The sequence below is a fragment of the Salmo salar genome, chromosome ssa10 (genome assembly GCF_905237065.1).
Source record: "Salmo salar chromosome ssa10, Ssal_v3.1, whole genome shotgun sequence".
NCBI classification, from domain to species: Eukaryota; Metazoa; Chordata; class Actinopteri; order Salmoniformes; family Salmonidae; genus Salmo; species Salmo salar.
This window is the reverse complement of record NC_059451.1, coordinates 40,114,643-40,136,981: the sequence shown is the minus strand read 5'-3', so window position 1 is coordinate 40,136,981 and position 22,339 is coordinate 40,114,643. Positions and strand designations below refer to the sequence as shown.

At 44.5% G+C, this 22,339-nt stretch overlaps 2 protein-coding genes and 1 long non-coding RNA gene across 4 annotated transcripts in view; 2 read left to right on the top strand and 1 right to left on the bottom strand.

The window, feature by feature from the left end:
• Positions 1–16,119, top strand: part of LOC106560368 (solute carrier family 22 member 23) — a 36,197-nt gene extending 20,078 nt beyond the window's left edge. For both annotated transcript variants that reach the window (XM_014123227.2, XM_014123226.2), the window contains exons 4-10: positions 5,694–5,880; positions 6,363–6,490; positions 7,268–7,370; positions 9,132–9,358; positions 11,434–11,466; positions 12,438–12,561; positions 13,150–16,119. In XM_014123227.2, coding sequence (XP_013978702.1) covers positions 5,694–5,880; positions 6,363–6,490; positions 7,268–7,370; positions 9,132–9,358; positions 11,434–11,466; positions 12,438–12,561; positions 13,150–13,588 — 1,241 coding nt within the window. In that variant the 3' untranslated portion in view covers positions 13,589–16,119. The remainder of the gene's footprint in view (positions 1–5,693; positions 5,881–6,362; positions 6,491–7,267; positions 7,371–9,131; positions 9,359–11,433; positions 11,467–12,437; positions 12,562–13,149) is intronic.
• A 144-nt stretch (positions 16,120–16,263) lies between these two features.
• Positions 16,264–18,347, bottom strand: LOC106560374 (uncharacterized). The gene is made up of 3 exons (XR_001318583.2): positions 18,062–18,347; positions 17,849–17,924; positions 16,264–16,444 (listed from the first exon to the last, which is right to left on the bottom strand). It is a non-coding gene; the product is annotated as an uncharacterized lncRNA (long non-coding RNA).
• A 192-nt stretch (positions 18,348–18,539) lies between these two features.
• Positions 18,540–22,183, top strand: LOC106560367 (oocyte zinc finger protein XlCOF6). The gene is made up of 2 exons (XM_014123225.2): positions 18,540–18,829; positions 19,219–22,183. Exons 1-2 carry the CDS (start codon positions 18,604–18,606, stop codon positions 21,264–21,266), a joined length of 2,274 nt encoding a protein of 757 aa, XP_013978700.1. The 5' UTR covers positions 18,540–18,603; the 3' UTR covers positions 21,267–22,183.
• The last annotated feature ends 156 nt before the right edge of the window (positions 22,184–22,339 follow it).

The following is a 22,339-nucleotide window of genomic DNA, read 5'->3' as shown; positions in this document are numbered from 1 at the left end:
TATACGCACCGATTCGACAGTATGAGAGGCAGCACCAAAACATTTTTTTTGGGGGGGGCACACGGGGAGTGTGGCTAGGTCAGGCAAGAGCCCTAAGCCAACTCCCCGTGCTTATTATGGGGAGTGGTTGGCAGTGAGAGCGCCGGTGTATGCGGAAGTGCACACGATCTCGCCCATGCGCACGCACAGTCCGGTGCGAGCTATCCCAGCCCCTCGCAAGTGCCGTGCTAGAGTGGGCATCCAGCCTGGAAGGAGGATGCCTGCGCAGCACATCTGGCCACCAGTGCACCTCCTAGGTCCAGGCTACCCTACGCCTGCTCTACACACGGCAGCCATCAGGCCTCTGCACAGCCCAGTTCGCCCTGTGCCAGCACTCTACTCGTACAGGGCTACTATTGCCATCCAGCCAGGACGGGTTGTGCAGGAGGTGCGCTCCAGACCTCCAGTGCTTACTCATGGCCCGGTGTATCCAGTTCCTGCTCCTCGCACTAGCCTTGGGGTGCGTGTCTCCAGTCTGGTACCTCCAGTACCAGCCCCATGCACCAGGCCTCCAGTACATCAGCCCAGTCCAGTACGTCCTGCTCCTGCTCCTCGCACTAGCCCTGTGGTGCGTGTAAATAGTCTGGCATCTCCAAAGCCAGCACCACGCATCAGGCCTTCAGTGCGCAGACCCCGTCCAGAGCTTCCGGCGACAGTTCCCCGTCCAGAGCTTCCGGCGACAGTTACCCGTCCAGAGCTTCCGGCGACAGTTACCCGTCCAGAGCTTCCGGCAACAGTACCCCGTCCAGAGCTTCCAGCGACAGTTCCCCGTCCAGTGTTTCTGGCTACGGCCTACAGTCCGGAACCGAGAGAGACGGCCTACAGTCCGGAACCGAGAGAGACGGCCTACAGTCCGGAGCTCCCAGAGTCGCCCGCCAGTCCGAGGTCTCCAGCGACGCGCATCAGCCCGAGGTCTTCAGCGATTCGACTTAGTCCAGAGACTTCGGGAAGGGTAATATATAATAACCAGTTAGCGGGGATGGACAGGTTAGGTTGGGGAGTAAGGCCGGAGCCTGAGCCACCTCCGTAGTAGGAGGTTGGGGAGGGGGGTGTAGCACAAGAACCGTCGGTGACGGTTGCCACCCTCCCTTCCCCCCCTTTAGTTTGGGATTATTTTTGTTTTGGGTTTATTTTTGTGTTGTTGTTTAAGGTGCATCCGGGGTCTGTACCTTTGGGGGGGGGGTACTGTCACGTCCTGACCAGTATAAGGGGTTATTTGTTATTGTAGTTTGGTGCTGGCACTGACCGTGTACTGTATAGTATATAGTTTACCTTCCTTTTTTTCAGCTCTCTTATTTATTATTTAATTTAGTTTTTTATATATATAATATTTTGATATTGAATAGTGCACTGTTGTGAAGGGCTTGCAAGCTAAGCATTTCACTTTACTGGTGCATGTAACATACAACTTTTGAGGGTAGAGACGTGAGAGAGCTGTGGGAGAGGAGTGGGCATAGGGAGGGGCGTGAGAGGGAGGGGGGTCAGCTGTGGGGAGAGCAGAGGAGGGGAGAGAAGAAGGGAGGGAGAGCGGAGAGGGAGGAGAGGAGGGGGTTCAGTGAGGTAATCAACACAAGAGGAGTCTTTCTCCCGCTCAGTTGGAACAAAAGGTCCCTGACTCACAGCAGTGTGTGTGTGTGTGTGTGTGTGTGTGTGTGTGTGTGTGTGTGTGTGTGTGTGTGTGTGTGTGTGTGTGTGTGTGTGTGTGTGTGTGTGTGTGTGTGTGTGTGTGTGTGTGTGTGATTCCCAGAACACTCTGTAAGCAGACACCACCTCCACAAGGGGTTATGTTTTTTGGGGGAAACAGCGGGGGTTGCTTACTGCTATATTTTGCGAGGGATTATATACCAAGCTCTGGCAGAGGTATCTTCATTGTGAGCAGTACATTACATTAGTTTCATACAGCCTGCTACAGTATCTGTCTAATGAAGAGGAGGTTTGGGCTCTGGGTCTGATTCAGTTTGGTTTGAACAAAGCGGGCTGTGCTGACTGGGCACAGACTTTCATCACATATGCACACAGAGAGAGAGATAGAGGGAGAGAGAAAAGGCTTAAGGGTGAGTCAACCTGGGGTCAGTATAATTTCCTTGCTGTGTGTTTGGGCTCCAGGGGAGAGAAGCTCACTACAGGAGGTCGGAGGGGTTGTTCTCCATCTCCAGACATCAGCTGACTCCTCTCTCTCAGTTCAAAGGGCTTTATTGGCACGGGAAATATATTACATTGCCAAATGCAAGTGAAATAGATAATGAACAAAAGTGAAATAAACTATCAGAAATGAACAGTAAACATTATACTCACAAAAGTTTCAAAAGAATAGAGACATTTCAAATGTCATATTATGGCTATGTACAGTGTTGTACAAAAGGGAAAATAAATAAACATAAATATGGGTTGTATTTACAATGGTGTTTGTTCTTCACTGGTTGCCCTTTTCTTGTAACAGCAGGTCACAAATCTTGCTGCTGTGATGGCACACTGGTATTTCACCCAGTAGATATGGGAATTTATTAAAATTGGATTTGTTTTCGAATTCTTTGTGGGTCTGTGTAATCTGAGGGAAATATGTGTCTCTAATATGGTCATACATTTAGCAGGAGGTTAGGAAGTGCAGCTCAGTTTCCACCTCATTTTGTGGGCAGTGTGCACATAGCCTGTCTTCTCTTGAGAGCCAGATCTGCCTACGGTGGCCTTTCTCAATAGCAAGGCTATGCTCACTGAGTCTGTACATAGTCAAAGCTTTCCTTAAGTTTGGGTCAGTCACAGTGATCAGGTATTCTGCCACTGTGTACTCTCTGTTTAGGGCCAAATAGCATTCTAGTTTGCTCAGTGTTTTTGTTAATTCTTTATAAGTAATTCTATTTTTGTTTTCTCATGATTTGGTTGGGTCTAATTGGGTTGCTGTCCTGGGGCTCTGTGGGGTCTGTTTGTGTTTGTGAACAGAGCCCCAGGACCAGCTTGCTTAGCCAGCTTGCTTAGATTTAGAGGGACAGTAGGGTGATGAGAGGGACAGTAAAGTGATGTAGAGTGACAGTAGAGTGATGAGAGGCGCAGTAGAGTGATGAGAAGGACAGTACAGTGATGTAGAGGGACAGTAGAGTGACGAGAGGGACAGTAGAGGGACTAGAGGGACAGTAGAGGGATTAAGAGGGACAGTAGAGGGATTTAGAGGGACAGTAGAGGGATTTAGAGGGACAGTAGAGGGATTTAGAGGGACAGTAGAGTGATGAGAGGGACAGTAGAGGGATTTAGAGGGACAGTAGAGTGATTGAGAGGGACAGTAGAGTGATTGAGAGGGACAGTAGAGTGATTGAGAGGGACAGTAGAGTGATTTAGAGTGACAGTAGAGGGATTTAGAGTGACAGTAGAGTGATGTAGAGTGATGAGAGGGACAGTAGAGGGATTTAGAGGGACAGTAGAGTGATGAGAGGGACAGTAGAGGGATTTAGAGGGATTTAGAGGGACAGTAGAGTGATGAGAGGGACAGTAGAGTGATTTAGAGGGACAGTAGAGTGATTTAGAGTGACAGTAGAGTGATTTAGAGTGACAGTAGAGTGATTTAGAGGGACAGTAGAGTGATTTAGAGGGACAGTAGAGTGATTTAGAGTGACAGTAGAGTGATGAGAGGGACAGTAAAGTGATGTAGAGTGACAGTAGAGTGATGTAGAGGGACAGTAGAGTGATGAGAGGGACAGTAGAGGGATGAGAGGGACAGTAGAGTGATGAGAGGGACAGTAGAGTGATGAGAGGGAGAGTAGAGTGATGTAGAGTGACAGTAGAGTGATTGAGAGGGACAGTAGAGTGATGAGAGGGACAGTAGAGTGATGAGAGGGACAGTAGAGTGATTTAGAGTGACAGTAGAGTGATGAGAGGGACAGTAGATTGATGAGAGGGACAGTAGAGGGATTTAGAGGGACAGTAGAGGGATTTAGAGGGACAGTAGAGTGCTGAGTACCAGGCAGTTAGAACATTTGGTAGGTACTAATGACCAGCAGCAGCATCAGAGCTTGGAGAAGCCTAATTTCACTGACTAAACAGTCATGTGGAATTTGACTGCCTTCATGACTCGTGACCGCCGGTGTGGCGGTAATACAGTCACCGCAACAGCCCTACTGTCAACTATGAAGGGCATTGGGTACTATAACTGATTCAAGTATATTTAGCCAGATCCTAATTGGTTTGTCGAATTTTATGTTCCTTTTGATGGCGTAGAAGGCCCTTCTTGCCTTGTCTCTCATATCGTTCACAGCTTTGTGGAAGTTACCTGTGGCGCTGATGTTTAGGCCGAGGTATGTATAGTTTTTTGTGTGCTCTAGGGCAACGGTGTCTAGATGGAATTTGTATTTGTGGTCCTTACCACTGGACCTTTTTGGAACACCATTATTTTTGTCTTACTGAGATTTACTGTCAGGGCCCAGGTCTGACAGAATCTGCGCAGAAGACCTAGGTGCCGCTGTAGGCCCTCCTATGTTGGGTACAGAAGCACTAGATCATTAGCAAACAGTAGACATTTGACTTCAGATTCTAGTAGGGTGAGGCCGGGTGCTACAGACTGATCTAGTGCCCTCGCCAATTCGTTGATATATATATTGAAGAGGGTGGGGCTTAAGCTGCATCCCTAACTCTCCCGACAGCCCTGTGGAAGAAAATTTGTGTACATGGATTTTACAATGTTGTATTATTTTCCCACAACACCGCTTTCCATCAATTTGTGTGTATAGCTCTCTCTCTCTCTCTCTCAGTAGGAAGGTTTATTCTTCTTCTTCCAGTGATCTAGATGATGAATGGAGGGACGGAGTTTTCCTCCCCTCAGGAGTTTGGCTCATTTGTATTCTGCCCCTCTCCTTTCTCCCCCTCTCTGCTTTCTCTGTCATCTTCGCTATGGGAAGTGGCAGTACAAGAACCCTGGTTAGTGAGCATACAGTACAGTATACAGCCACCCTCTCCTACACCCCCCTACTGGTCACCTTCAAATAGACCTTGCCATCTGGAGCGGACCATCTGGACTGTACCACAGGGTAGCCGGTAGGGGGGTGAGACGAGAGCCCATTCAGGGAAGAAAGGGACGGTTACTGTGAAACGCTCACTGACTGAACTGACTGAACCCTTGACAATGGCTATAGTTTTGAGGTCTGACAGATTGGTTGTGTGGTGGTTCACTGGTTGTTAACTGGTGTTTAACTGGGAGTTTCTCCAGGGAATGATCAGCCATGAAGAGGTGTTAAATTATTAATTGAATGAGATGTAGATTTCACTGTTTAGTCTTTAAACACACATATACCAAAGACAGAGATACCAGCCAGTACCGCAGTGATATACAATTCTACCCTTTTCACAACATTCGTTTCACATTTTCCTTTTCAGCAAATGTCCAGCGACTATGGTGAATGCATAACCAGGCTCAGTACAGTTTGATTTGGTTCAGCTCAGTAGTGTAAAAAGCCCTTATTAGAAGGAATACACAAAAACCTCTGAGAATGCACTAATTGAACCAATTTATCTGTCTGGAACTTCTGTCCCTCTCTCTCTACATGGATTGAACTGGCGGTTCTCCATGACCATGGTGTCTGTATATGTCTAACCTCTCTCGCCTCCCTCCCTCCCCCTTCTCGCTCCCCTATCCTCTCCGGCTTTCTCCCCCCCACTCTCCCTCTTTACAGGGATTGAGTTGTGCCTGCCAGGCTGGCGTTTCTCCATGACCATGGTGGCCAGTTTCCTCATGGTGGGCGGGCAGCTGGTGATGCCCGGGGTGGCGGCTCTGTGTCGGGGTTGGCCCGCCCGGGATGATTGGCAGGTCCTGCAGATTATCATCATCTGCCCCTTTGTCCTCATGCTGCCCTACATCTGGTAAGGAGATACGCCCAAATGTCTTCCATGTCACCACTATTCTGTTGAGACATTCATCCTAGAGTTAGAGGTTGAAAATTTGAATGACCATGTAGTCCCACCCACTGAGGGGATAGCCACACCCACTTAGAGAGTGGCCCCTCCCACTGATGAAGTACCTCAGCCCACTGAGGGAGTCCGCCATGCTGTGGGGTTAGAGGTTAAAGACTTGGTCATCAGGACCAGGCTTCGGCTTGTACAGTACATTCCACACTGCATGCTCTGTTCAGATCTTCAGACAATACTCTCTTTCTCTCACTTCCCTTCCGTCATTCTCTCTCTCTTTGTCGTGTTTACTTCTCTCTCCCTTCCTTCCTTTCTTTCTCTCTCTCTCCTCTACTCATTCCCTCACAACTTATTATCTTTCTCTCCCTACTCCCCTCCCATCTCCCCTACACTCTCTCTCTCTGGCTCTCTGACCCCCCCCCCCTTTCTCTCTGTAGGATCTTCCCTGAGTCCCTGCGTTGGCTCCTGGCCACCCAGCACTACCGCCGCTCTAAAGCCATGATGCTCTGCATCGCCAGGAAGAACCAGGTCGACATGACAACCGAGCCCAGTGGCGTTCTAACAGGTGAAGGAGATGGAGAGACAGGGAGGGGAGAGGTAGAGACAGAGAGTAAAATGACAGATGGAGAGACAGGGAGGGGAGAGGTAGAAAGAGAGAGTAAGAGGAGAGCTGGAGAGACAGGGAGGGGAGAGGTAGAGACAGAGAGTAAAAGGACAGATGGAGAGACATGGAGGGGAGAGGTAGCGAGACAGAGAGAAAAGGGAGAGACAGAGAGGGAAAAGACACTGCATGTCAAAAAATAACTGTGTTCTGTCCATGGCCACTACACAGATCCCTGGTTTGCAGCTGATCATGCAGTATATACATATGGGATTTCTCACATAGACTCAACAACAACACACCATTGTCTATTGCATTTACACTGATCATATTGTTGTTATAAACAACATGTAACTGCAGGTCTCTGATTTCAGTGATGAAATGTGTATGCTATGGATTCAGTCAGTCAGACACAGTGTCAAACACACACACACTCGTTCATTTTTATATGTGCAACTGCAGGGCTTTAGTTTCATATGATGAAATATATCTGCAAGGCTTGATGGCAGACACATACACTCTCCATGAGAAATGAGTTTAACGCAGGGAGCAGATTAATACAGCTGGATCAATAAAATAAAGTGTTTTATTTCAGATCTCATACACACACATCAACCCACAGAAGACCATTGCTGTATAATCTGTGTGGTGTGGATGCTGGCTCCATGTATGTGGTGCGTGCGTGCGTGTTGTTTCCTTGCCAGTGTAAAGGTCTCACACTGTGTTCTATCTCACCATCAGAGCTGGAGCATGAGCTGCATAAGAAGCCAAAGAGGACCTGCATCGTCAAGATGACCAGCACCAGAAACCTGTGGAAGAACATCGTCGTGCTCTGTGTCAACTCGTAAGTCTGTCTGTGTGTGTGCGCATCTGTGTGTAATTGTATCGAAGGCAGTGGGTAATGTGCCAAACAGAGCATGAATTTCATATGAGTTAGGTTTCCCATTGAGAAACGGTACATTGTGGCTATGACAAGGCTGTGTGCTGGTATAGTTTGTGGCTATGACAAGGCTGTGTGCCGGTATGGGGGGGGGTTTTTTTGTGTGTGTGTGTGTGTGTGTGTGTGTGTGTGTGTGTGTGTGTGTGTAACTATACTTGTGGGGACTTAGAATAGAAAACAAACAATCATTTGACCAACTGGGGACATTTTGATAGTCCCCATAAGGTCAAATGCTATTTCTAGGGGGTTTAGGGTTAAGGTTAGGGTTGTCCCCGACTCTTGGTCAACCGAGAGTTGTCTGTTCTCTTTTGATTGGTCGAAATCTTAAAATTAGTATTTTTCCATATATAGACATACCCTATGTTTAAATCAAATCAACTATACGTAGGCTACTGAGCTTGTCTGATGCTTTGTGCACTGCGATGAAAATTGAAGACACACAAATTACTAAAAAGAGGGAGCCAGAGATCAATGTAGCCTAACCAGAAGAAACAAGCTGTTCCCAACACTCCTCCTCCCACTGCTGCTGGCCTTCACAGATTCTGTGTTACCCTCCTGAAGTTGCCGGTATAGGCTACACCAGCGGTCGGTATAGGCTACACCAGCGGTCGGTATAGGCTACACCAGCGGTCGGTATAGGCTACACCAGCGGTCGGTATAGGCTACACCAGCGGTCGGTATAGGCTACACCAGCGGTCGGCAACCTTATCCATTTAGCGTGCCAAGTTAGGATTTTCAGATGCACATTTTTGTGGAACAGTTTCATTTAATTTATAATAAAGTCTTCATATCTCAAAGTAAATGTCATGTGGTTAATCAACATTATATGTAAATAAATGATACAAATTTAAAATTAACTTCCATTGCCAATATGTAAAAGTAGCCTACATAAAGACAAAAATAAAATCTTTGCAGCCCGGGGAGGGTTTGACCGGCAGGGATGTTCTTGTTCCATCGCGAGACTCCACGGCTGCCAGGTGTAGGTGTTTGTACGGTGTTTCCTCCGACACAGTGGTGCGGCTGACTTCCGGGTTAAGTGGGCATTGTATCAAGAAGCAGTGCGGCTGGGTTGTGTTTCGGAAGACATTCGGCTCTCTACCTTCACCTCACCCGAGTCCGTACGGGAGTTGCAGCGATGGGACAAGACTGTAACTACCAATTGGATACCACGAAATTGGGGAGAAAAAGGGGTAACAAAAAATTATAAATGTACCACTGGTCGGAAAAAAAATTATTGATCAACCAAACAATCAACCAGTCGACTAAATGGGGTCAGCACTGTTAGGGTTAGAATTAGGTTTAAGCTAGGGTTAGGGTTACGGTTAGGTTTTGGGATTAGGGTAAGGTTTAAGAAAAATATGATTTTGAATGGGACTGAATTGTGTGTCCCCACAAGGTTAGTTATACAAGATTGTGTATAATATCTCCATATACCCTCTGTATTGGTGGCATTTGGTATCCATCACTGCCTTGCTCTTAGTAATGATGATTTTGTGTGTGTGTGTGTGTGTGTGTGTGTGTGTGTGTGTGTGTGTGTGTGTGTGTGTGTGTGTGTGTGTGTGTGTGTGTGTGTGTGTGTGTGTCTAATGTCTTAACCATTAGACCAGGAGAGAATACCCTTCCGCCAGAGAGTCCAACCTATGCTACATGTCTCTCTCTCCTCAGGTTGACTGGGTACGGTATCCACCACTGTTTTGCCCGCAGTATGATGGACCCGGAGGCTCCTGTGTCGGCCATGTTTCACGCTGACTACTACACTATGGCTGGCATCGCCGTAGCGACGTGCCTGGCGCTGTGCCCGGCCGTGGCATTCATGGGTCGTCGGGGCGGACTGCTCACCTTCATGATCATCACCGCCCTGGCGTCACTGCTGCAGCTGGGTCTGCTCAACTGTGAGTTGGAGACACACACACACACACGTGTTATGCATACACACACAAATAAAACACATATACAGTGGGGGAAAAAAGTATTTAGTCAGCCACCAATTGTGCAAGTTCTCCCACTTAAAAAGATGAGAGAGGCCTGTAATTTTCATCATAGGTACACGTCAGCTATGACAGACAAAATGAGAAAAAAATCCAGAAAATCACATTGTAGGATTTTTTATGAATTTATTTGCAAATTATGGTGGAAAATAAGTATTTGGTCACCTACAAACATGCAAGATTTTTGGCTCTCATAGACCTGTAACTTCTTCTTTAAGAGGCTCCTCTGTCCTCCACTCGTTACCTGTATTAATGGCACCTGTTTGAACTTGTTATCAGTATAAAAGACAACTGTCCACAACCTCAAACAGTCACACTCCAAACTCCACTATGGCCAAGACCAAAGAGCTGTCAAAGGACACCAGAAACAAAATTGTAGACCTGCACCAGGCTGGGAAGACTGAATCTGCAATAGGTAAGCAGCTTGGTTTGAAGAAATCAACTGTGGGAGCAATTATTAGGAAATGGAAGACATACAAGACCACTGATAATCTCCCTCGATCTGGGGCTCCACGCAAGATCTCACCCCGTGGGGTCAAAATTATCACAAGAACGGTGAGCAAAAATCCCAGAACCACACGGGGGGACCTAGTGAATGACCTGCAGAGAGCTGGGACCAAAGTAACAAAGCCTACCATCAGTAACACACTACGCCGCCAGGGACTCAAATCCTGCAGTGCCAGACGTGTCCCCCTGCTTAAGCCAGTACATGTCCAGGCCCGTCTGAAGTTTGCTAGAGAGCATTTGGATGATCCAGAAGAGGATTGGGAGAATGTCATATGGTCAGATGAAACCAAAATATAACTTTTTGGTAAAAACTCAACTCGTCGTGTTTGGAGGACAAAGAATGCTGAGTTGCATCCAAAGAACACCATTCCTACTGTGAAGCATGGGGGTGGAAACATCATGCTTTGTGGCTGTTTTTCTGCAAAGGGACCAGGATGACTGATCCGTGTAAAGGAAAGAATGAATGGGGCCATGTATCGTGAGATTTTGTGTGAAAACCTCCTTCCATCAGCAAGGGTATTGAAGATGAAACATGGCTGGGTCTTTCAGCATGACAATGATCCCAAACACACCGCCCGGGCAACAAAGGAGTGGCTTCGTAAGAAGCATTTCAAGGTCCTGGAGTGGCCTAGCCAGTCTCCAGATCTCAACCCCATAGAAAATCTTTGGAGGGAGTTGAAAGTCAGTGTTTCCCAGCGACAGCCCCAAAACATCACTGCTCTAGAGGAGATCTGCATGGCGGAATGGGCCAAAATACCAGCAACAGTGTGTGAAAAACTTGTGAAGACTTACAGAAAACGTTTGACCTGTGTCATTGCCAACAAAGGGTATATAACAAAGTATTGAGATAGACTTTTGTTATTGACCAAATACTTATTTTCCACCATAATTTGCAAATAAATTCATTAAAAATCCTACAATGTGATTTTCTGGATTTTTTTTCTCATTTTGTCTGTCATCGTTGAAGTGTACCTATGATGAAAATTACAGGCCTCTCATCTTTTTAAGTGGGAGAACTTGCACAATTGGTGGCTGACTAAATACTTTTTTCCCCCACTGTATATATATATATATATATATATAGATCTTATCTCTATGAAATAAACATTTAGGTCAACCTTCAGTTTATGAAAGCCCATGTTTTGTCAGATGTTTTAACAAGTGACCAATGCTGGCATCCCCCTCATAATCCTTCAATCACAAATAGCTCTTTACATGGGAAAACACAAAGCAATAACATCCCATTATAATTTGAATCTGTCATAGACAAATGTCATACTCAAATAATGGACTTAGTGCTTCAGAGAAGACTACTAGGAGAATGTCACTTTCTGCATCATTACCTCTGTTCTTCAGTCATTATATCAGATCAACAGTATCTGTCAGACAAATAATGAGCTCTTCTAATGGCTATGCTCATGCTAATTTTCTCTATTTTTCTTCCCCCCACCCTGGCCTTTGTTTGAATATAGTGATTGGCAAGTACAGCCTTCGCCATGACACAGGTACAGTTTGACTTTAAAATCATACTCAGACCGATTGGAAGAATGCACTCATTGGTTCCAGGTATAACCCTGTAGGTTCCAGGTTAAACCCTTTAGGTTTCAGGTATAACACTTTAGGTTTCAGGTATAACACTTTAGGTTCCAGGTATAACCCTTTAGGTTTCAGGTATAACCCTTTAGGTTTCAGGTATAACCCTGTAGGTTCCAGGTTAAACCCTGTAGGTTCCAGGTTAAACCCTTTAGGTTTCAGGTATAACACTTTAGGTTCCAGGTATAACCCTTTAGGTTTCAGGTATAACCCTTTAGGTTTCAGGTATAACCCTTTAGGTTCCAGGTTAAACCCTTTAGGTTCCAGGTTAAACCCTTTAGGTTGCAGGTATAACCCTTTAGGTTCCAGGTATAACCCTTTGGGTTCCAGGTATAACACTTTAGGTTCCAGGTATAACTCTTTGGGTTCCAGGTAGAACCCTTTAGGTTCCAGGTTAAACCCTTTTAACCTGGGGCGGCAGGTAACCTAGTGGTTAGAGCGTTGGGCCAGTAACTGAAAGGTCTCTAGATCGAATCCCCAAGCTGACAAGGTAAAAATCTGTCGTTCTGCCCCTGAACAAGGCTGTTAACCCACTGTTCCTAGGCTGTCATTGTAAATAATAATTAGTTCTTAACTGACTTGCCTAGTTAAATAAAGGTTAAAAAAAGGGGTTCTACCTAGAACCAAAATGGGTTCACCTATTGGGACAGCCAAATAACTGTTTTTGGAACCTTTTTCTAAGAGCGTATGCCGGTCAGGTGCTCTACAGGCCAGCCTCAGGCTCCATCTGTTGATTTTGTGTTGTAGAATATACAAAACAGTCATTAAATAAAATGAATGGCTACTCAGTACACCACTGTGTTCGGTTTTTATTAAGTGAAATGTTTATACTTATGATGTATGTGTCTCACCTCTCGTGTGCCTCCTCCTCTTGTATGGTTAGTTCTGAGGGACACGCTAAACAGGAAGTTCTCTGTGGCATTCTCCATCATTGGAATGTTCTCCTCTCATGCCGTCAGCACCCTCAGCATCTTCTTCTGCGCTGAGATCACTCCCACCGTCATCAGGTAACACACACACCTATGTATGGTCTGACCGCACCCACACACACCTATGTATGGTCTGACCGCACCCACACACACCTACAGTTATTTGATTCCTATAACTACACACTACAGGTGGTTGGTGGCACCTTAATTGGGGAGGATGGGCTTGTGGTAATGGCTGGAGCGGAACATGTGGAAAGGTATCAACAACATAACATCAAACACATGGACACCATTCCATTCGCTCCTTCCAGCCATTATGAGCTGTTCTCCCCTCAGCAGCCTCCACTGCTACTCACCAAGTTTTAGGTTTGTGTTAGTGGCCTACTAGCGCCATCTCGTGGTGTAGTCTGTATGTGTCATATAAATGCAATTTGACAGAGACTGCTGTTCTAGAATGTAGATCAGTTGTTGATTGGTAGTAGTCTAGCGGTCTGCTATCTAAACTTGTAGTAAGCATAGTGGAATTACTGACCGGGGTAGGCCCATTGCTCATCAGTGATCATATCAAAAACGGCAAACGTTTACCTCCCCTCTATAGCAAACTGGGTAGAATTGCAGGAAATTAAGTGTCAAACTGACTCTCCCCTGTCTCCCTTCCTCCCCCAGGGGTGGTGGTCTGGGCCTGGTCCTGGCCAGTGCTGGCTTCGGCATGCTGACGGCCCCCATCATGGAGCTCCACAACCAGAAGGGCTACTTCCTGCATCACATGATCTTCGCTGCCTGCACCCTGCTGTGCATCATCTGTCTGCTACTGCTGCCTGAGCCGCGCAACCAGCCCCTGCCAGAGAGCCTCGCGGACGGGGAGAGCTACACTCGCCAGCCCCTCCTCTCCCACCGGCCTGGAGAGCAGCACCTCCTTCTCACCAAGCCTGGGGATAGGGACTTATACTCCCGGGTCCACGACACGCCGCGGCATCTTACGGCCACCGGGAGCACCACAACAGCAGCGGCTACTGCTCTTGCAGCAGTGCCGACGTCATATGCTACCAGAGGGGAGGTGATCGGTAATATTATGGTGTCAAATGGGGTGGGAGGGTCGTCGTAGCAGCAGACACACACAGAGGATAGGACGAGACTGTGCTGCGGGGATGGCAGGGACTGTCCCACTCCTGGTCACTGTCATGACTGGCCTGGTCTGATGTGATCATTCAGTCAGGAGAACATGGAATAATTCCGCTTGTCAGATTCTTCCATGAGGAACTCTTTAATTTTAAAACTTTAAAAACATTCCCATTCTGGTGGGTTTAATGGACAAATGAATCCTCTCATTAGACTCATAATGCGATCTCTCCACGTTGTGTTAGTGCGAAAGGGGGAAATCGAGCTTCCCCAATCATGGGCATCCAAGATTTGGACCCCCAAAAAATATTACTATTCAAATGCCCCAGGAGGGCATCAATGGTTGGATTTAAATGGGTGGTAATGTAATATGGTGATGAGTTAGCCTGTAGAGTAGTGATTCTCTGCGTCCTAAATGTCACCATATTCCCTATATAGTGTACTGCTTTTGACCAGGGCCTGCATAGTGCACTACTCATGACCCGAGGCCTATCTATAGGGAATAGGGTACTATTTTGGACACTCGATATGATTTAGTAAGACTGAGGGCCTGCAGTAGAACAGGATCTTGGAACAAAATATGGAAAAGTATGTCTTTGCAATTAACTGAAACTCATTACAATGACTTACATGTATCAGTGCCCATAGGGTAGTTGTTGCCAAGGGTTGGCAGTGTGTAGAATGAGTACCATGGTTTCAGCATGGTTCCATGCTGAGGAGGGATGTCATGGTGTCTGTAAGTTATCAGCAGAGTAGTGTACTCAAACCACATAGAGACAAATGTATAGAGCAGCAGAGCAGACACTGTATTCTATATTTCATTTGAAACGTCATGGCTTTCAACAGTGATGTGTGCTCTATGCATTTCATTTCTCTCTGCTTATTTTTTTGCACTAAAATTCAAAGTTAAATCAAATGTAATAAAATATTTGTCAGCCAACTTGTTTTAGGTGAAACTGCTGCGCTCTAAATTGAATAAAAGGGTAGGCCTATATACTGTAGCCTACTTGGTGGGTTTATTTATGAATTGGTGCCTCCCACCCCCCTGTCAAAAGTCCAAGTTGACACTTTATCCTTAGTAGCAGTGGAATCAATATGACTTTAGAAAACGGAGTATTGCTTCCCCCATTTAATGTTGGTGAATGATGGTTGTCAACACAATGCTATGTGAGTGACAGCCGGAAACCTAAAAACTGTGATGGAAAAGGATTTGAACTTGACCTTTTTATGGCGTTTTTATTTCTGTATTCTATGGTGTTGAGTGGACAATACTAGTTAGTTACTAGTATGTGCATAATATGTCCCAAATAGCACCCTATTCACTACATAGTACACTACTTCGTCAAAAGTACTACATAGGGAATAGGGTACAATTTGAGATTGAGCCTGTCTCCACTATGAAACATGTTTCTGAATGGCTTTATCATGATAGTTCTTTTGTTTAAAAAAAATAAAAATAATAATAATTTTACAACTGGATAGGCGACTTTGAAAGAATCGTTCAGTAATTCAGTATTTATTTTTGTCATGTTGCCAAGGGCATTCTTGTTGCCTGAAATACCTCTTTAATTTTGCTAATTCTGACCTTTCCTGTCCCTGTTCTCAACACTGTGGTAAATAATGTTAGTAGTATATTGCTGTTTTTAGGACTTGTTTCAAGCTGTCTCTTTAGCACTGTTAAATAATGGCTGGCCATGCCACGAAGCACAACGTCTATCGGGGTTTTGAAATGGTTAGTGTCTAGTTTATTAGGCTAGTACAATAGTGTGATCTAGTTAGAACAGTTATGACTTACAGAGTATGTTTGTATACAAACTCTACTCTAACATGCTAATTATTAATACACACCTTACATTGGCGGCCTCAGGTGATTTTATTTGGCCCCCCAAGTTTTCTGAAAAGACTGCAGAAACACCAGCAAATCAGCTCCAACTGATTTTAGAAGTCTGTTCCAAAGTATTCCCACACATAAGAGATATGGGACCATATACAAATGTAAACAAGGTTTGAAATGATTTGTTTTCGTCAAATATATCTATTTGGGCTTCTTTCAGTCTACAAATTATTTTTAAGTATGATCCGGCCCCCTGACCATCCACTCAAGAAAAATAAATCAGCCGCTGCTGAATCTAGTTAATGATCCCTGATGTATGGACTATGATATTTCATGTACTAGGCACATCAATTAGTTTCATTGGACAATTTGTCACACAATGCATAGATGACCTTAATAAGGCCAAGTATACTCTATAATTTCTACCATGAACCATATTTGATGCAAATGGCACAGTTTGACAGTGGACACTTTGTATTGTTTATTTGGTAGTTTGTAAATGTTTATCAATGAAATATTGTGGTAAAATAAATGAAATTCCATGAGTGATTGTCAAGCACTAATATTTTCTAAATGTTTTTTTTTATATGATGCACTTGTACATATTAAAACCATAAATGTTGTTTTGATAATAAATAACTTAATTTATTGTTTGTGAATAAATGAACACTATCAAGGTGATACATGTGATGTCTGTAGACTCAGTTTGTGGGTGGGCAGCGGGCACAGGAAATGTGTGCATCTGCAGCCTCTAAACAGAGACAGTCTCAGGTTAGATCTCAAGCAAGTGCTAAAACAACAAGTGACAAACAGTCTAGACAGGTAGGTAATGTTGTTCTATCCATTGTATTATTTCGGTAAAAAGTCAATATAAAATGGGGTAAAAGATAAATGTATCAGCGTGAACTTCCATCTCCTTCTTTATCCTATTCTCCACCAGCAGAGACAGGTTTGAGTCGGTCATGGGCAGATTGGAGCTCACAAACACCTGTTTCTTAGTCCTCTTAGCTGGACAACAAAGGATAAGGAGGACAGCTGGGTTAGTGACGAGGACAGCTGGGTTAGTGATGTTTCAAATCGTGTAAACTGACACCAACAAAAGAGAATCATACTGGTTAGTGGTTTAAGTGTCTAGCTTTCTGTAAATGTTCTGATTCTGAATAACATATAGCAACTATAGTGAAGAAAAATATAAACTCAACATGTAAAGTGTTGGTCCCATGTTTCATGAGCTGAAATAAAAGATCCCACAAATGTTCAATACACATAAAAGCTTATTTATCTCAAATTTTGTGTACAAATTTGTTTACATCCCTGTTAGTGAGCATTTATCCTTTACCAAGATATGCCACACCTGTCAGGTGGATGGATTTAATCAAGAAGCTGATTAAACAGCATTATCATTACACAGGTGCACCTTTTACTGGGGAGAATAAAATGCTACTCTAAAATGTGCAGTTTTGTCACACAACACAATGCCACAGATGTCTCAAGTTTTGAGGGAGTGTGCAGTTGGCATGCTGACTGCAGGAATGTCCACCAGAGTCTTGCCAGAGAATTGAATGTTAATTTCTCTACCAATGTTGTTTTAGAGAATTTAGCAGTACGTCCAACCAGCGTCACAACTGCAGACCACACGTAACCACGCCATCCCAGGACCTCCACACCCAGCTTCTTCACCTGCAAAATCGTCCGAGACTAGCCACCTGGACAGCTGACAAAACTGAGGAGTATTTATTTCTGTATTAAAACCCTTTTGTGGGGAAAAACTCATTCTGATGGCTGGGCCTGGCTCCTCAGTGGGTGGGCTTATGCCCTCCCATCCATAGATTAGGGCCTCATTTATTTATTTAAATTGACTGACTTCGTTACATGAACTGTAACGCAGTAAAATTGTTGCATGTTGAGTTTATTTTTTGTTCAGAATAAATCGATGTATAATTGATTGTTAGACAAATTTGACTGTAAGCACAATGTTGTGGAATCTTGGATAAGTTTGTGTGTGTGTAAATATGTGGCCTGTCTTATGCTGCGTTCAAAACAACTGGGAACTTGGAAATCTCTGATTCCGACTTCAGTGAGTTCAAGACAACTGCGAATTCAGAAAGAAACGAAGTCTGACCATAGACTCGGGAAGTAGAGGTGCTGCAGCACCACCTGGAAAATCTGAATAAAAACAGTTAATACAAAAATATATATTTTTTTGTCCTGTATTTGCGGAGCGATATAGCTCCGTCTTTCTAAAGCTCTGACTTTGTGATCTGATGTTTTTTTTCTCCAAATTCCCAGTTGTCTTGAAAGCACCATTATGATAGCGTGAAGCTGGACAATTACGTCACAGTATGTGGAGGATACAGACAATCTTCTGAGAGGATAGGATATTGACAGGAAGATTAAGAAATGGGTGCTTACTCAATCTCTGCGCCAGTGAATTCTGGGTGGTTTCAGATGGGTCCCCCAGGACTAAGGTAGACAGCGGCATCAAATCCTGAATACACACACACCTGATATAATAGCTAGCTACGTTAAAGTTAGAAACATTACACAGTGAAGCTAGCTAGCTTCCAATCTCTGTTAGCTAGTCTGCTCTGTAACAGTGTATTTGTTGTACAGTAGGCTACTCACAAATTTACTTTCCATTGAAACAGCCAAGTTGGACAAGTCCAGGGTTCGAGCCGACCAAAAGGGGGGAAAAAAACATTAAGTTTCATGACGTGAAAGTGAACCGTTTGCTTCAGAATCTTCTCTGAGAAATCGTGCACTGTAATGGCATTGCCTACTGCTCCATATTCTGATACGTTCCTTTTGAATAGCTGTTTGTAGGAAGACAAGTAGCTACGACGAAACGAGACGATTCATTTGAATTTGTTCAACCAACTCATGTGCGCCCGTAAACCAGAAGTCACTTCCTGGTTTCTGGAATGCGTAAGCAATCGATAGAAGCACTTGCACGTGATTCTGAACATCATGAGAAACATGATTGGCTAGCTGTGTATTGTTCCCGCCTCTGCTTGAATGTCATTCGGTCTTCAAAGTGTCAACATCTTTTCGAAGCCGGAAATCTTTGCAAGCTCGGAACTTCGGCATGAAAAATGCTAAGGTGGTAAGAAGTTGACGAGTATCTTTAGGTTTAATTTAAGTTGTCAAAGCGTTAATGTTTCCTCAAAATGTCCAAAATACAGATGTTGAATCTGTTTATCACCGAACGGTTAACAACGGCAGCTGTTGAGCTATTTGGAGAAAATAAAACCGAGTACCATGACCGATTAAAATCAGCGGCAGTTGATATATTTAGGATAGTGGAAAAGACGATAATAGAGTACTTGGAAGAGATATCCAGCTCAAAGCAGGAGAATGGTCGTCTACGGAGGATTCTTCTGGATTTGGGAGCAGGTTTGTGACTAGTAAACAGCATACGATTAAAACAATACCGATGACTGCTAATGCACATATTCATCCACAGTTGCATTCGTCGCAGTAGCAGAAGGGCGGTAGACTGCCAGTCTTAAAGCGATGATGTCACTCTTTGCCACTCCAGAATGAGTCAGAACCAGTTTTTTGTTGTTGTTGCTAACATTCCAATCCTTGTATTCTGTGTTATTGCCAAACATTTTTGGCATGACAAGGAGTGGAATGTTAGCTCAAACAAACTGTATTTCCCCAGGTTAAGAAGCAGTGCATAGGCCTAAATAATTGTGAAGGTAGCCAACCTGAATTGATGTGAATTGTGTTTGAGTTATTTATCGAATGTGTAGAACCTTATTTCCCATCCTTCTCCCCAGACCCCCAGCAGCTAACTCGAGAGATTCCACCTAAGCAGCAACAACAACCACACTGTGAGCAGGAGTGGAGCCCCAGTCGGGTGCAGGAGGACACAGGGCACACATTGATTACAGAGCAACAGAAAGAACTCAAGGCCAGTCAGGATACCACAGAGGTCACACAGTTTATATTTCCTCCTCCCTATGTGGAAAGTGACTGTGATCAGGACAGTGAGAGGGACCCTCTACCCACCAACACCACTGTCGGAATCAAAACAGAACCTGATGATGGAGAGGACTACGGAGTATCAGAACCAATCATTGACTCTCAGCCCCTCTCTGAACTAGGTCTACATCCAGACTCTAAAGTCTGCACTGAGGCCAAGATAACCAGTGAGCTGAAAGCACCGTTGAGGGCTCACACAGAGAAGCGGTTACACATGTGTACTGTGTGCAGGAAGAGCTTCACTAGGGCAGGCCAGTTAAAAATACATCAGAGAATTATTCACATTGGTGAGAAACCATACAGCTGTACTGAATGTGGCAAATCATTCAACCACAAGGAAATCCTGGACAGGCATATAAACACTCACACAGGAGTGACACCATACAAATGCTCTGTGTGCAGTCAATGCTTCATTAGCAGAAGCCATTTAGGAAATCACCGGAAAATTCATCAGAAAGATGAAAAACCATATAAGTGCAAAGAATGCTCCAGGTCCTTCAAAGGCAAGGGAGCTCTGGTCAGGCATATGAAGACTCACAATGGAGAGAAACCGTATCAATGTTTTGAGTGTGACAAAGGTTTCACACGTCAGGGACACCTGACAGAGCATATGAGATCCCACACAGGAGGGGAGAGCCTATTTAAATGTCCTGTGTGTGAGAAATCCTGTATATCAGCTGTGGTTCTAAAACGCCATCAGCTAATTCACACCGGAGTGAAACCATGCAGCTGCCAAGAGTGTGGAAAAAGCTACAGTCTGAAGGCAACACTGAAAGAGCATATGAGGAGTCACACAGGGCAACGACTTCAGTGTCCTATGTGTGAAAAATGTTTCACATTTAAAGCAGGTCTAAGACAACACCTAAAAACTCACAATAGAGAGACACCATACGTGTGCAGTGATTGCAGTCAAAGTTTCAGCCGTAAATCGGACTTGATAGGGCATATGCGCACTCATACAGGAGAGAGATTATTCCGGTGCCTTCTATGTGAGAAATGCTTTATATCAGACTGTGATTTAAAACGGCACCAGCGGATCCACACTGGTGAGAAACCATACAGCTGCAAGGAATGCGACAAAAGCTTCACTCTTAAGGGAGGCCTGAAAACGCACATGAAGATACACACAACACGGAAACCCTACTGCTGCCATGAATGTGGCAAATGCTTCCTCCACAATACTAGACTGACAGACCACATGAGGAGCCACACAGGGGAGCAGCCATACAGGTGTGATGTCTGCGGGAAATGCTTTGTCTATTCGAGCGATTTGAAAAAGCATGAGAGAATTCACACAGGTGAGGAACCATATAGGTGTGTTGAATGTAACAAATGCTTCAACTACGAGGGCAATTTGCTAAGCCATATGAGGGTACACACAGGGGAGACAGGAGAGGAAGGAGAGGAGCCTCCAGCGTATCTCTGCAGCGATTGCGGCAAAAGCTTCCATCAGATGCGAAACCTTAAGCAGCATATGAAGAGTCACAAACAGAAGGCAATGCTGCAGTGCACGATGTGTGAAAAAGCTTTTCCAAAAGAAAGCCAACTCAAACTCCACGAGAGAATTCACACTGGAGAGAAACCGTACCTGTGTAACACTTGTGGAAAAAGCTTTAGCAGAAAGGAACACCTGAATGGTCACATGAGGACTCATTCTGGGGAGAAACCATACATGTGTCCTTCATGTGGTAAATGCTTTTTATCAACAAGCGATCTTAAACGCCATCAGAGAATTCACACTGGCGAGAAACCGTTTCGCTGTAACTATTGCGATAAATGCTTCAATCAGATGAGTTCCCTGAAATCACACATGAATAACATTCACAAGAGGGAGAGCATGTAGTTCTCGGTCAGGTGTAAAATGTGTCCATCAAAAGATGGATAGGCTCATTGTAACTGACACCGTTGTGCCTGTCAGAGAACACACTGTACATATGAAGAGTTCACTGGTTTTATAAAGACTGTTTACCAGCGCTGAAAGTATCATTCATTTCTTCCCACTACGGGACCTACATGTGCTTTTGCCTATAGACCCAATAAATGTATCGGCCTAATCATGGAATTACATATAGAATTCCTATTAATTCAAAAGGATGTCTGTGGACCTAGTAAAGATTTTTCATAACTTTTAAAATGTATTAACTAGTATTGTGGTATAAACACAACCAGTCATGATGTTTCTATCTGATTGTCAAACAATCACTTCAAAGGGCTCCAAGCTCATCCACTCAACATATTTCCAGCCTCCAAACCAGTGGTTGACTTGGGCAGGACCTCACCGGAACTGAGTGCTGGTACTTCAAATGTTCTAGCTCCTGTTCCTCTTATAGAATATTAGCTCAAACGTACCGGAACCTATTTCAGTCCAAGTCGAGCACTGTTCCAAACAGTGGTGACTGGAAAGAGTCATCTGTTACACAAAACACCAAAAAGTCTAATGACATTTGGTGATTGTCATTAGGCCAGAATTGATGTGTCCACTGCTGTCTGCACGCGTCTGTGTCAGCCACTCCTCTCTATCTTGGCAAAATGTCAGTGTTCTCATCTGACCACATCGCATATTGGAGCATAGGCTATACCACCAGTTTAAGTCCATTTGCTCATTTTCTTGACATTTTGTTTTAATCATTGTGATAGATTCATGTTTAACTGGTACGGCGTAACCAAACTATTTATTTTGCTGGGATGCCGTACCGAACCACCTTACTTTCACCCCTGCTGTTTACTAAATATGTCTGATTAAAATTGTAATTGAATGACTATCATTTTCCAACTTTTCTTTTGCTTTGTTTTACATGGCATAACAGTTGGTGCAAATGCAACATTTACATAACATGCCATATATGACACAACAGTACAAAAGAGGACTGGACACAATACAAATGATGCAAAAAGTTACACAAGGAATTAATACAT

What these genes read in the sequence shown, in the direction of transcription:
- LOC106560367 (XM_014123225.2), top strand. Translation starts at nt 18,604, where the DNA reads ATGTCCAAAATACAGATGTTGAATCTGTTTATCACCGAACGGTTAACA. An exon ending in TCTTCTGGATTTGGGAGCAG is followed by an intron (nt 18,830 to 19,218) that starts GTTTGTGACTAG and finishes CCTTCTCCCCAG; the next exon opens with ACCCCCAGCAGCTAACTCGA.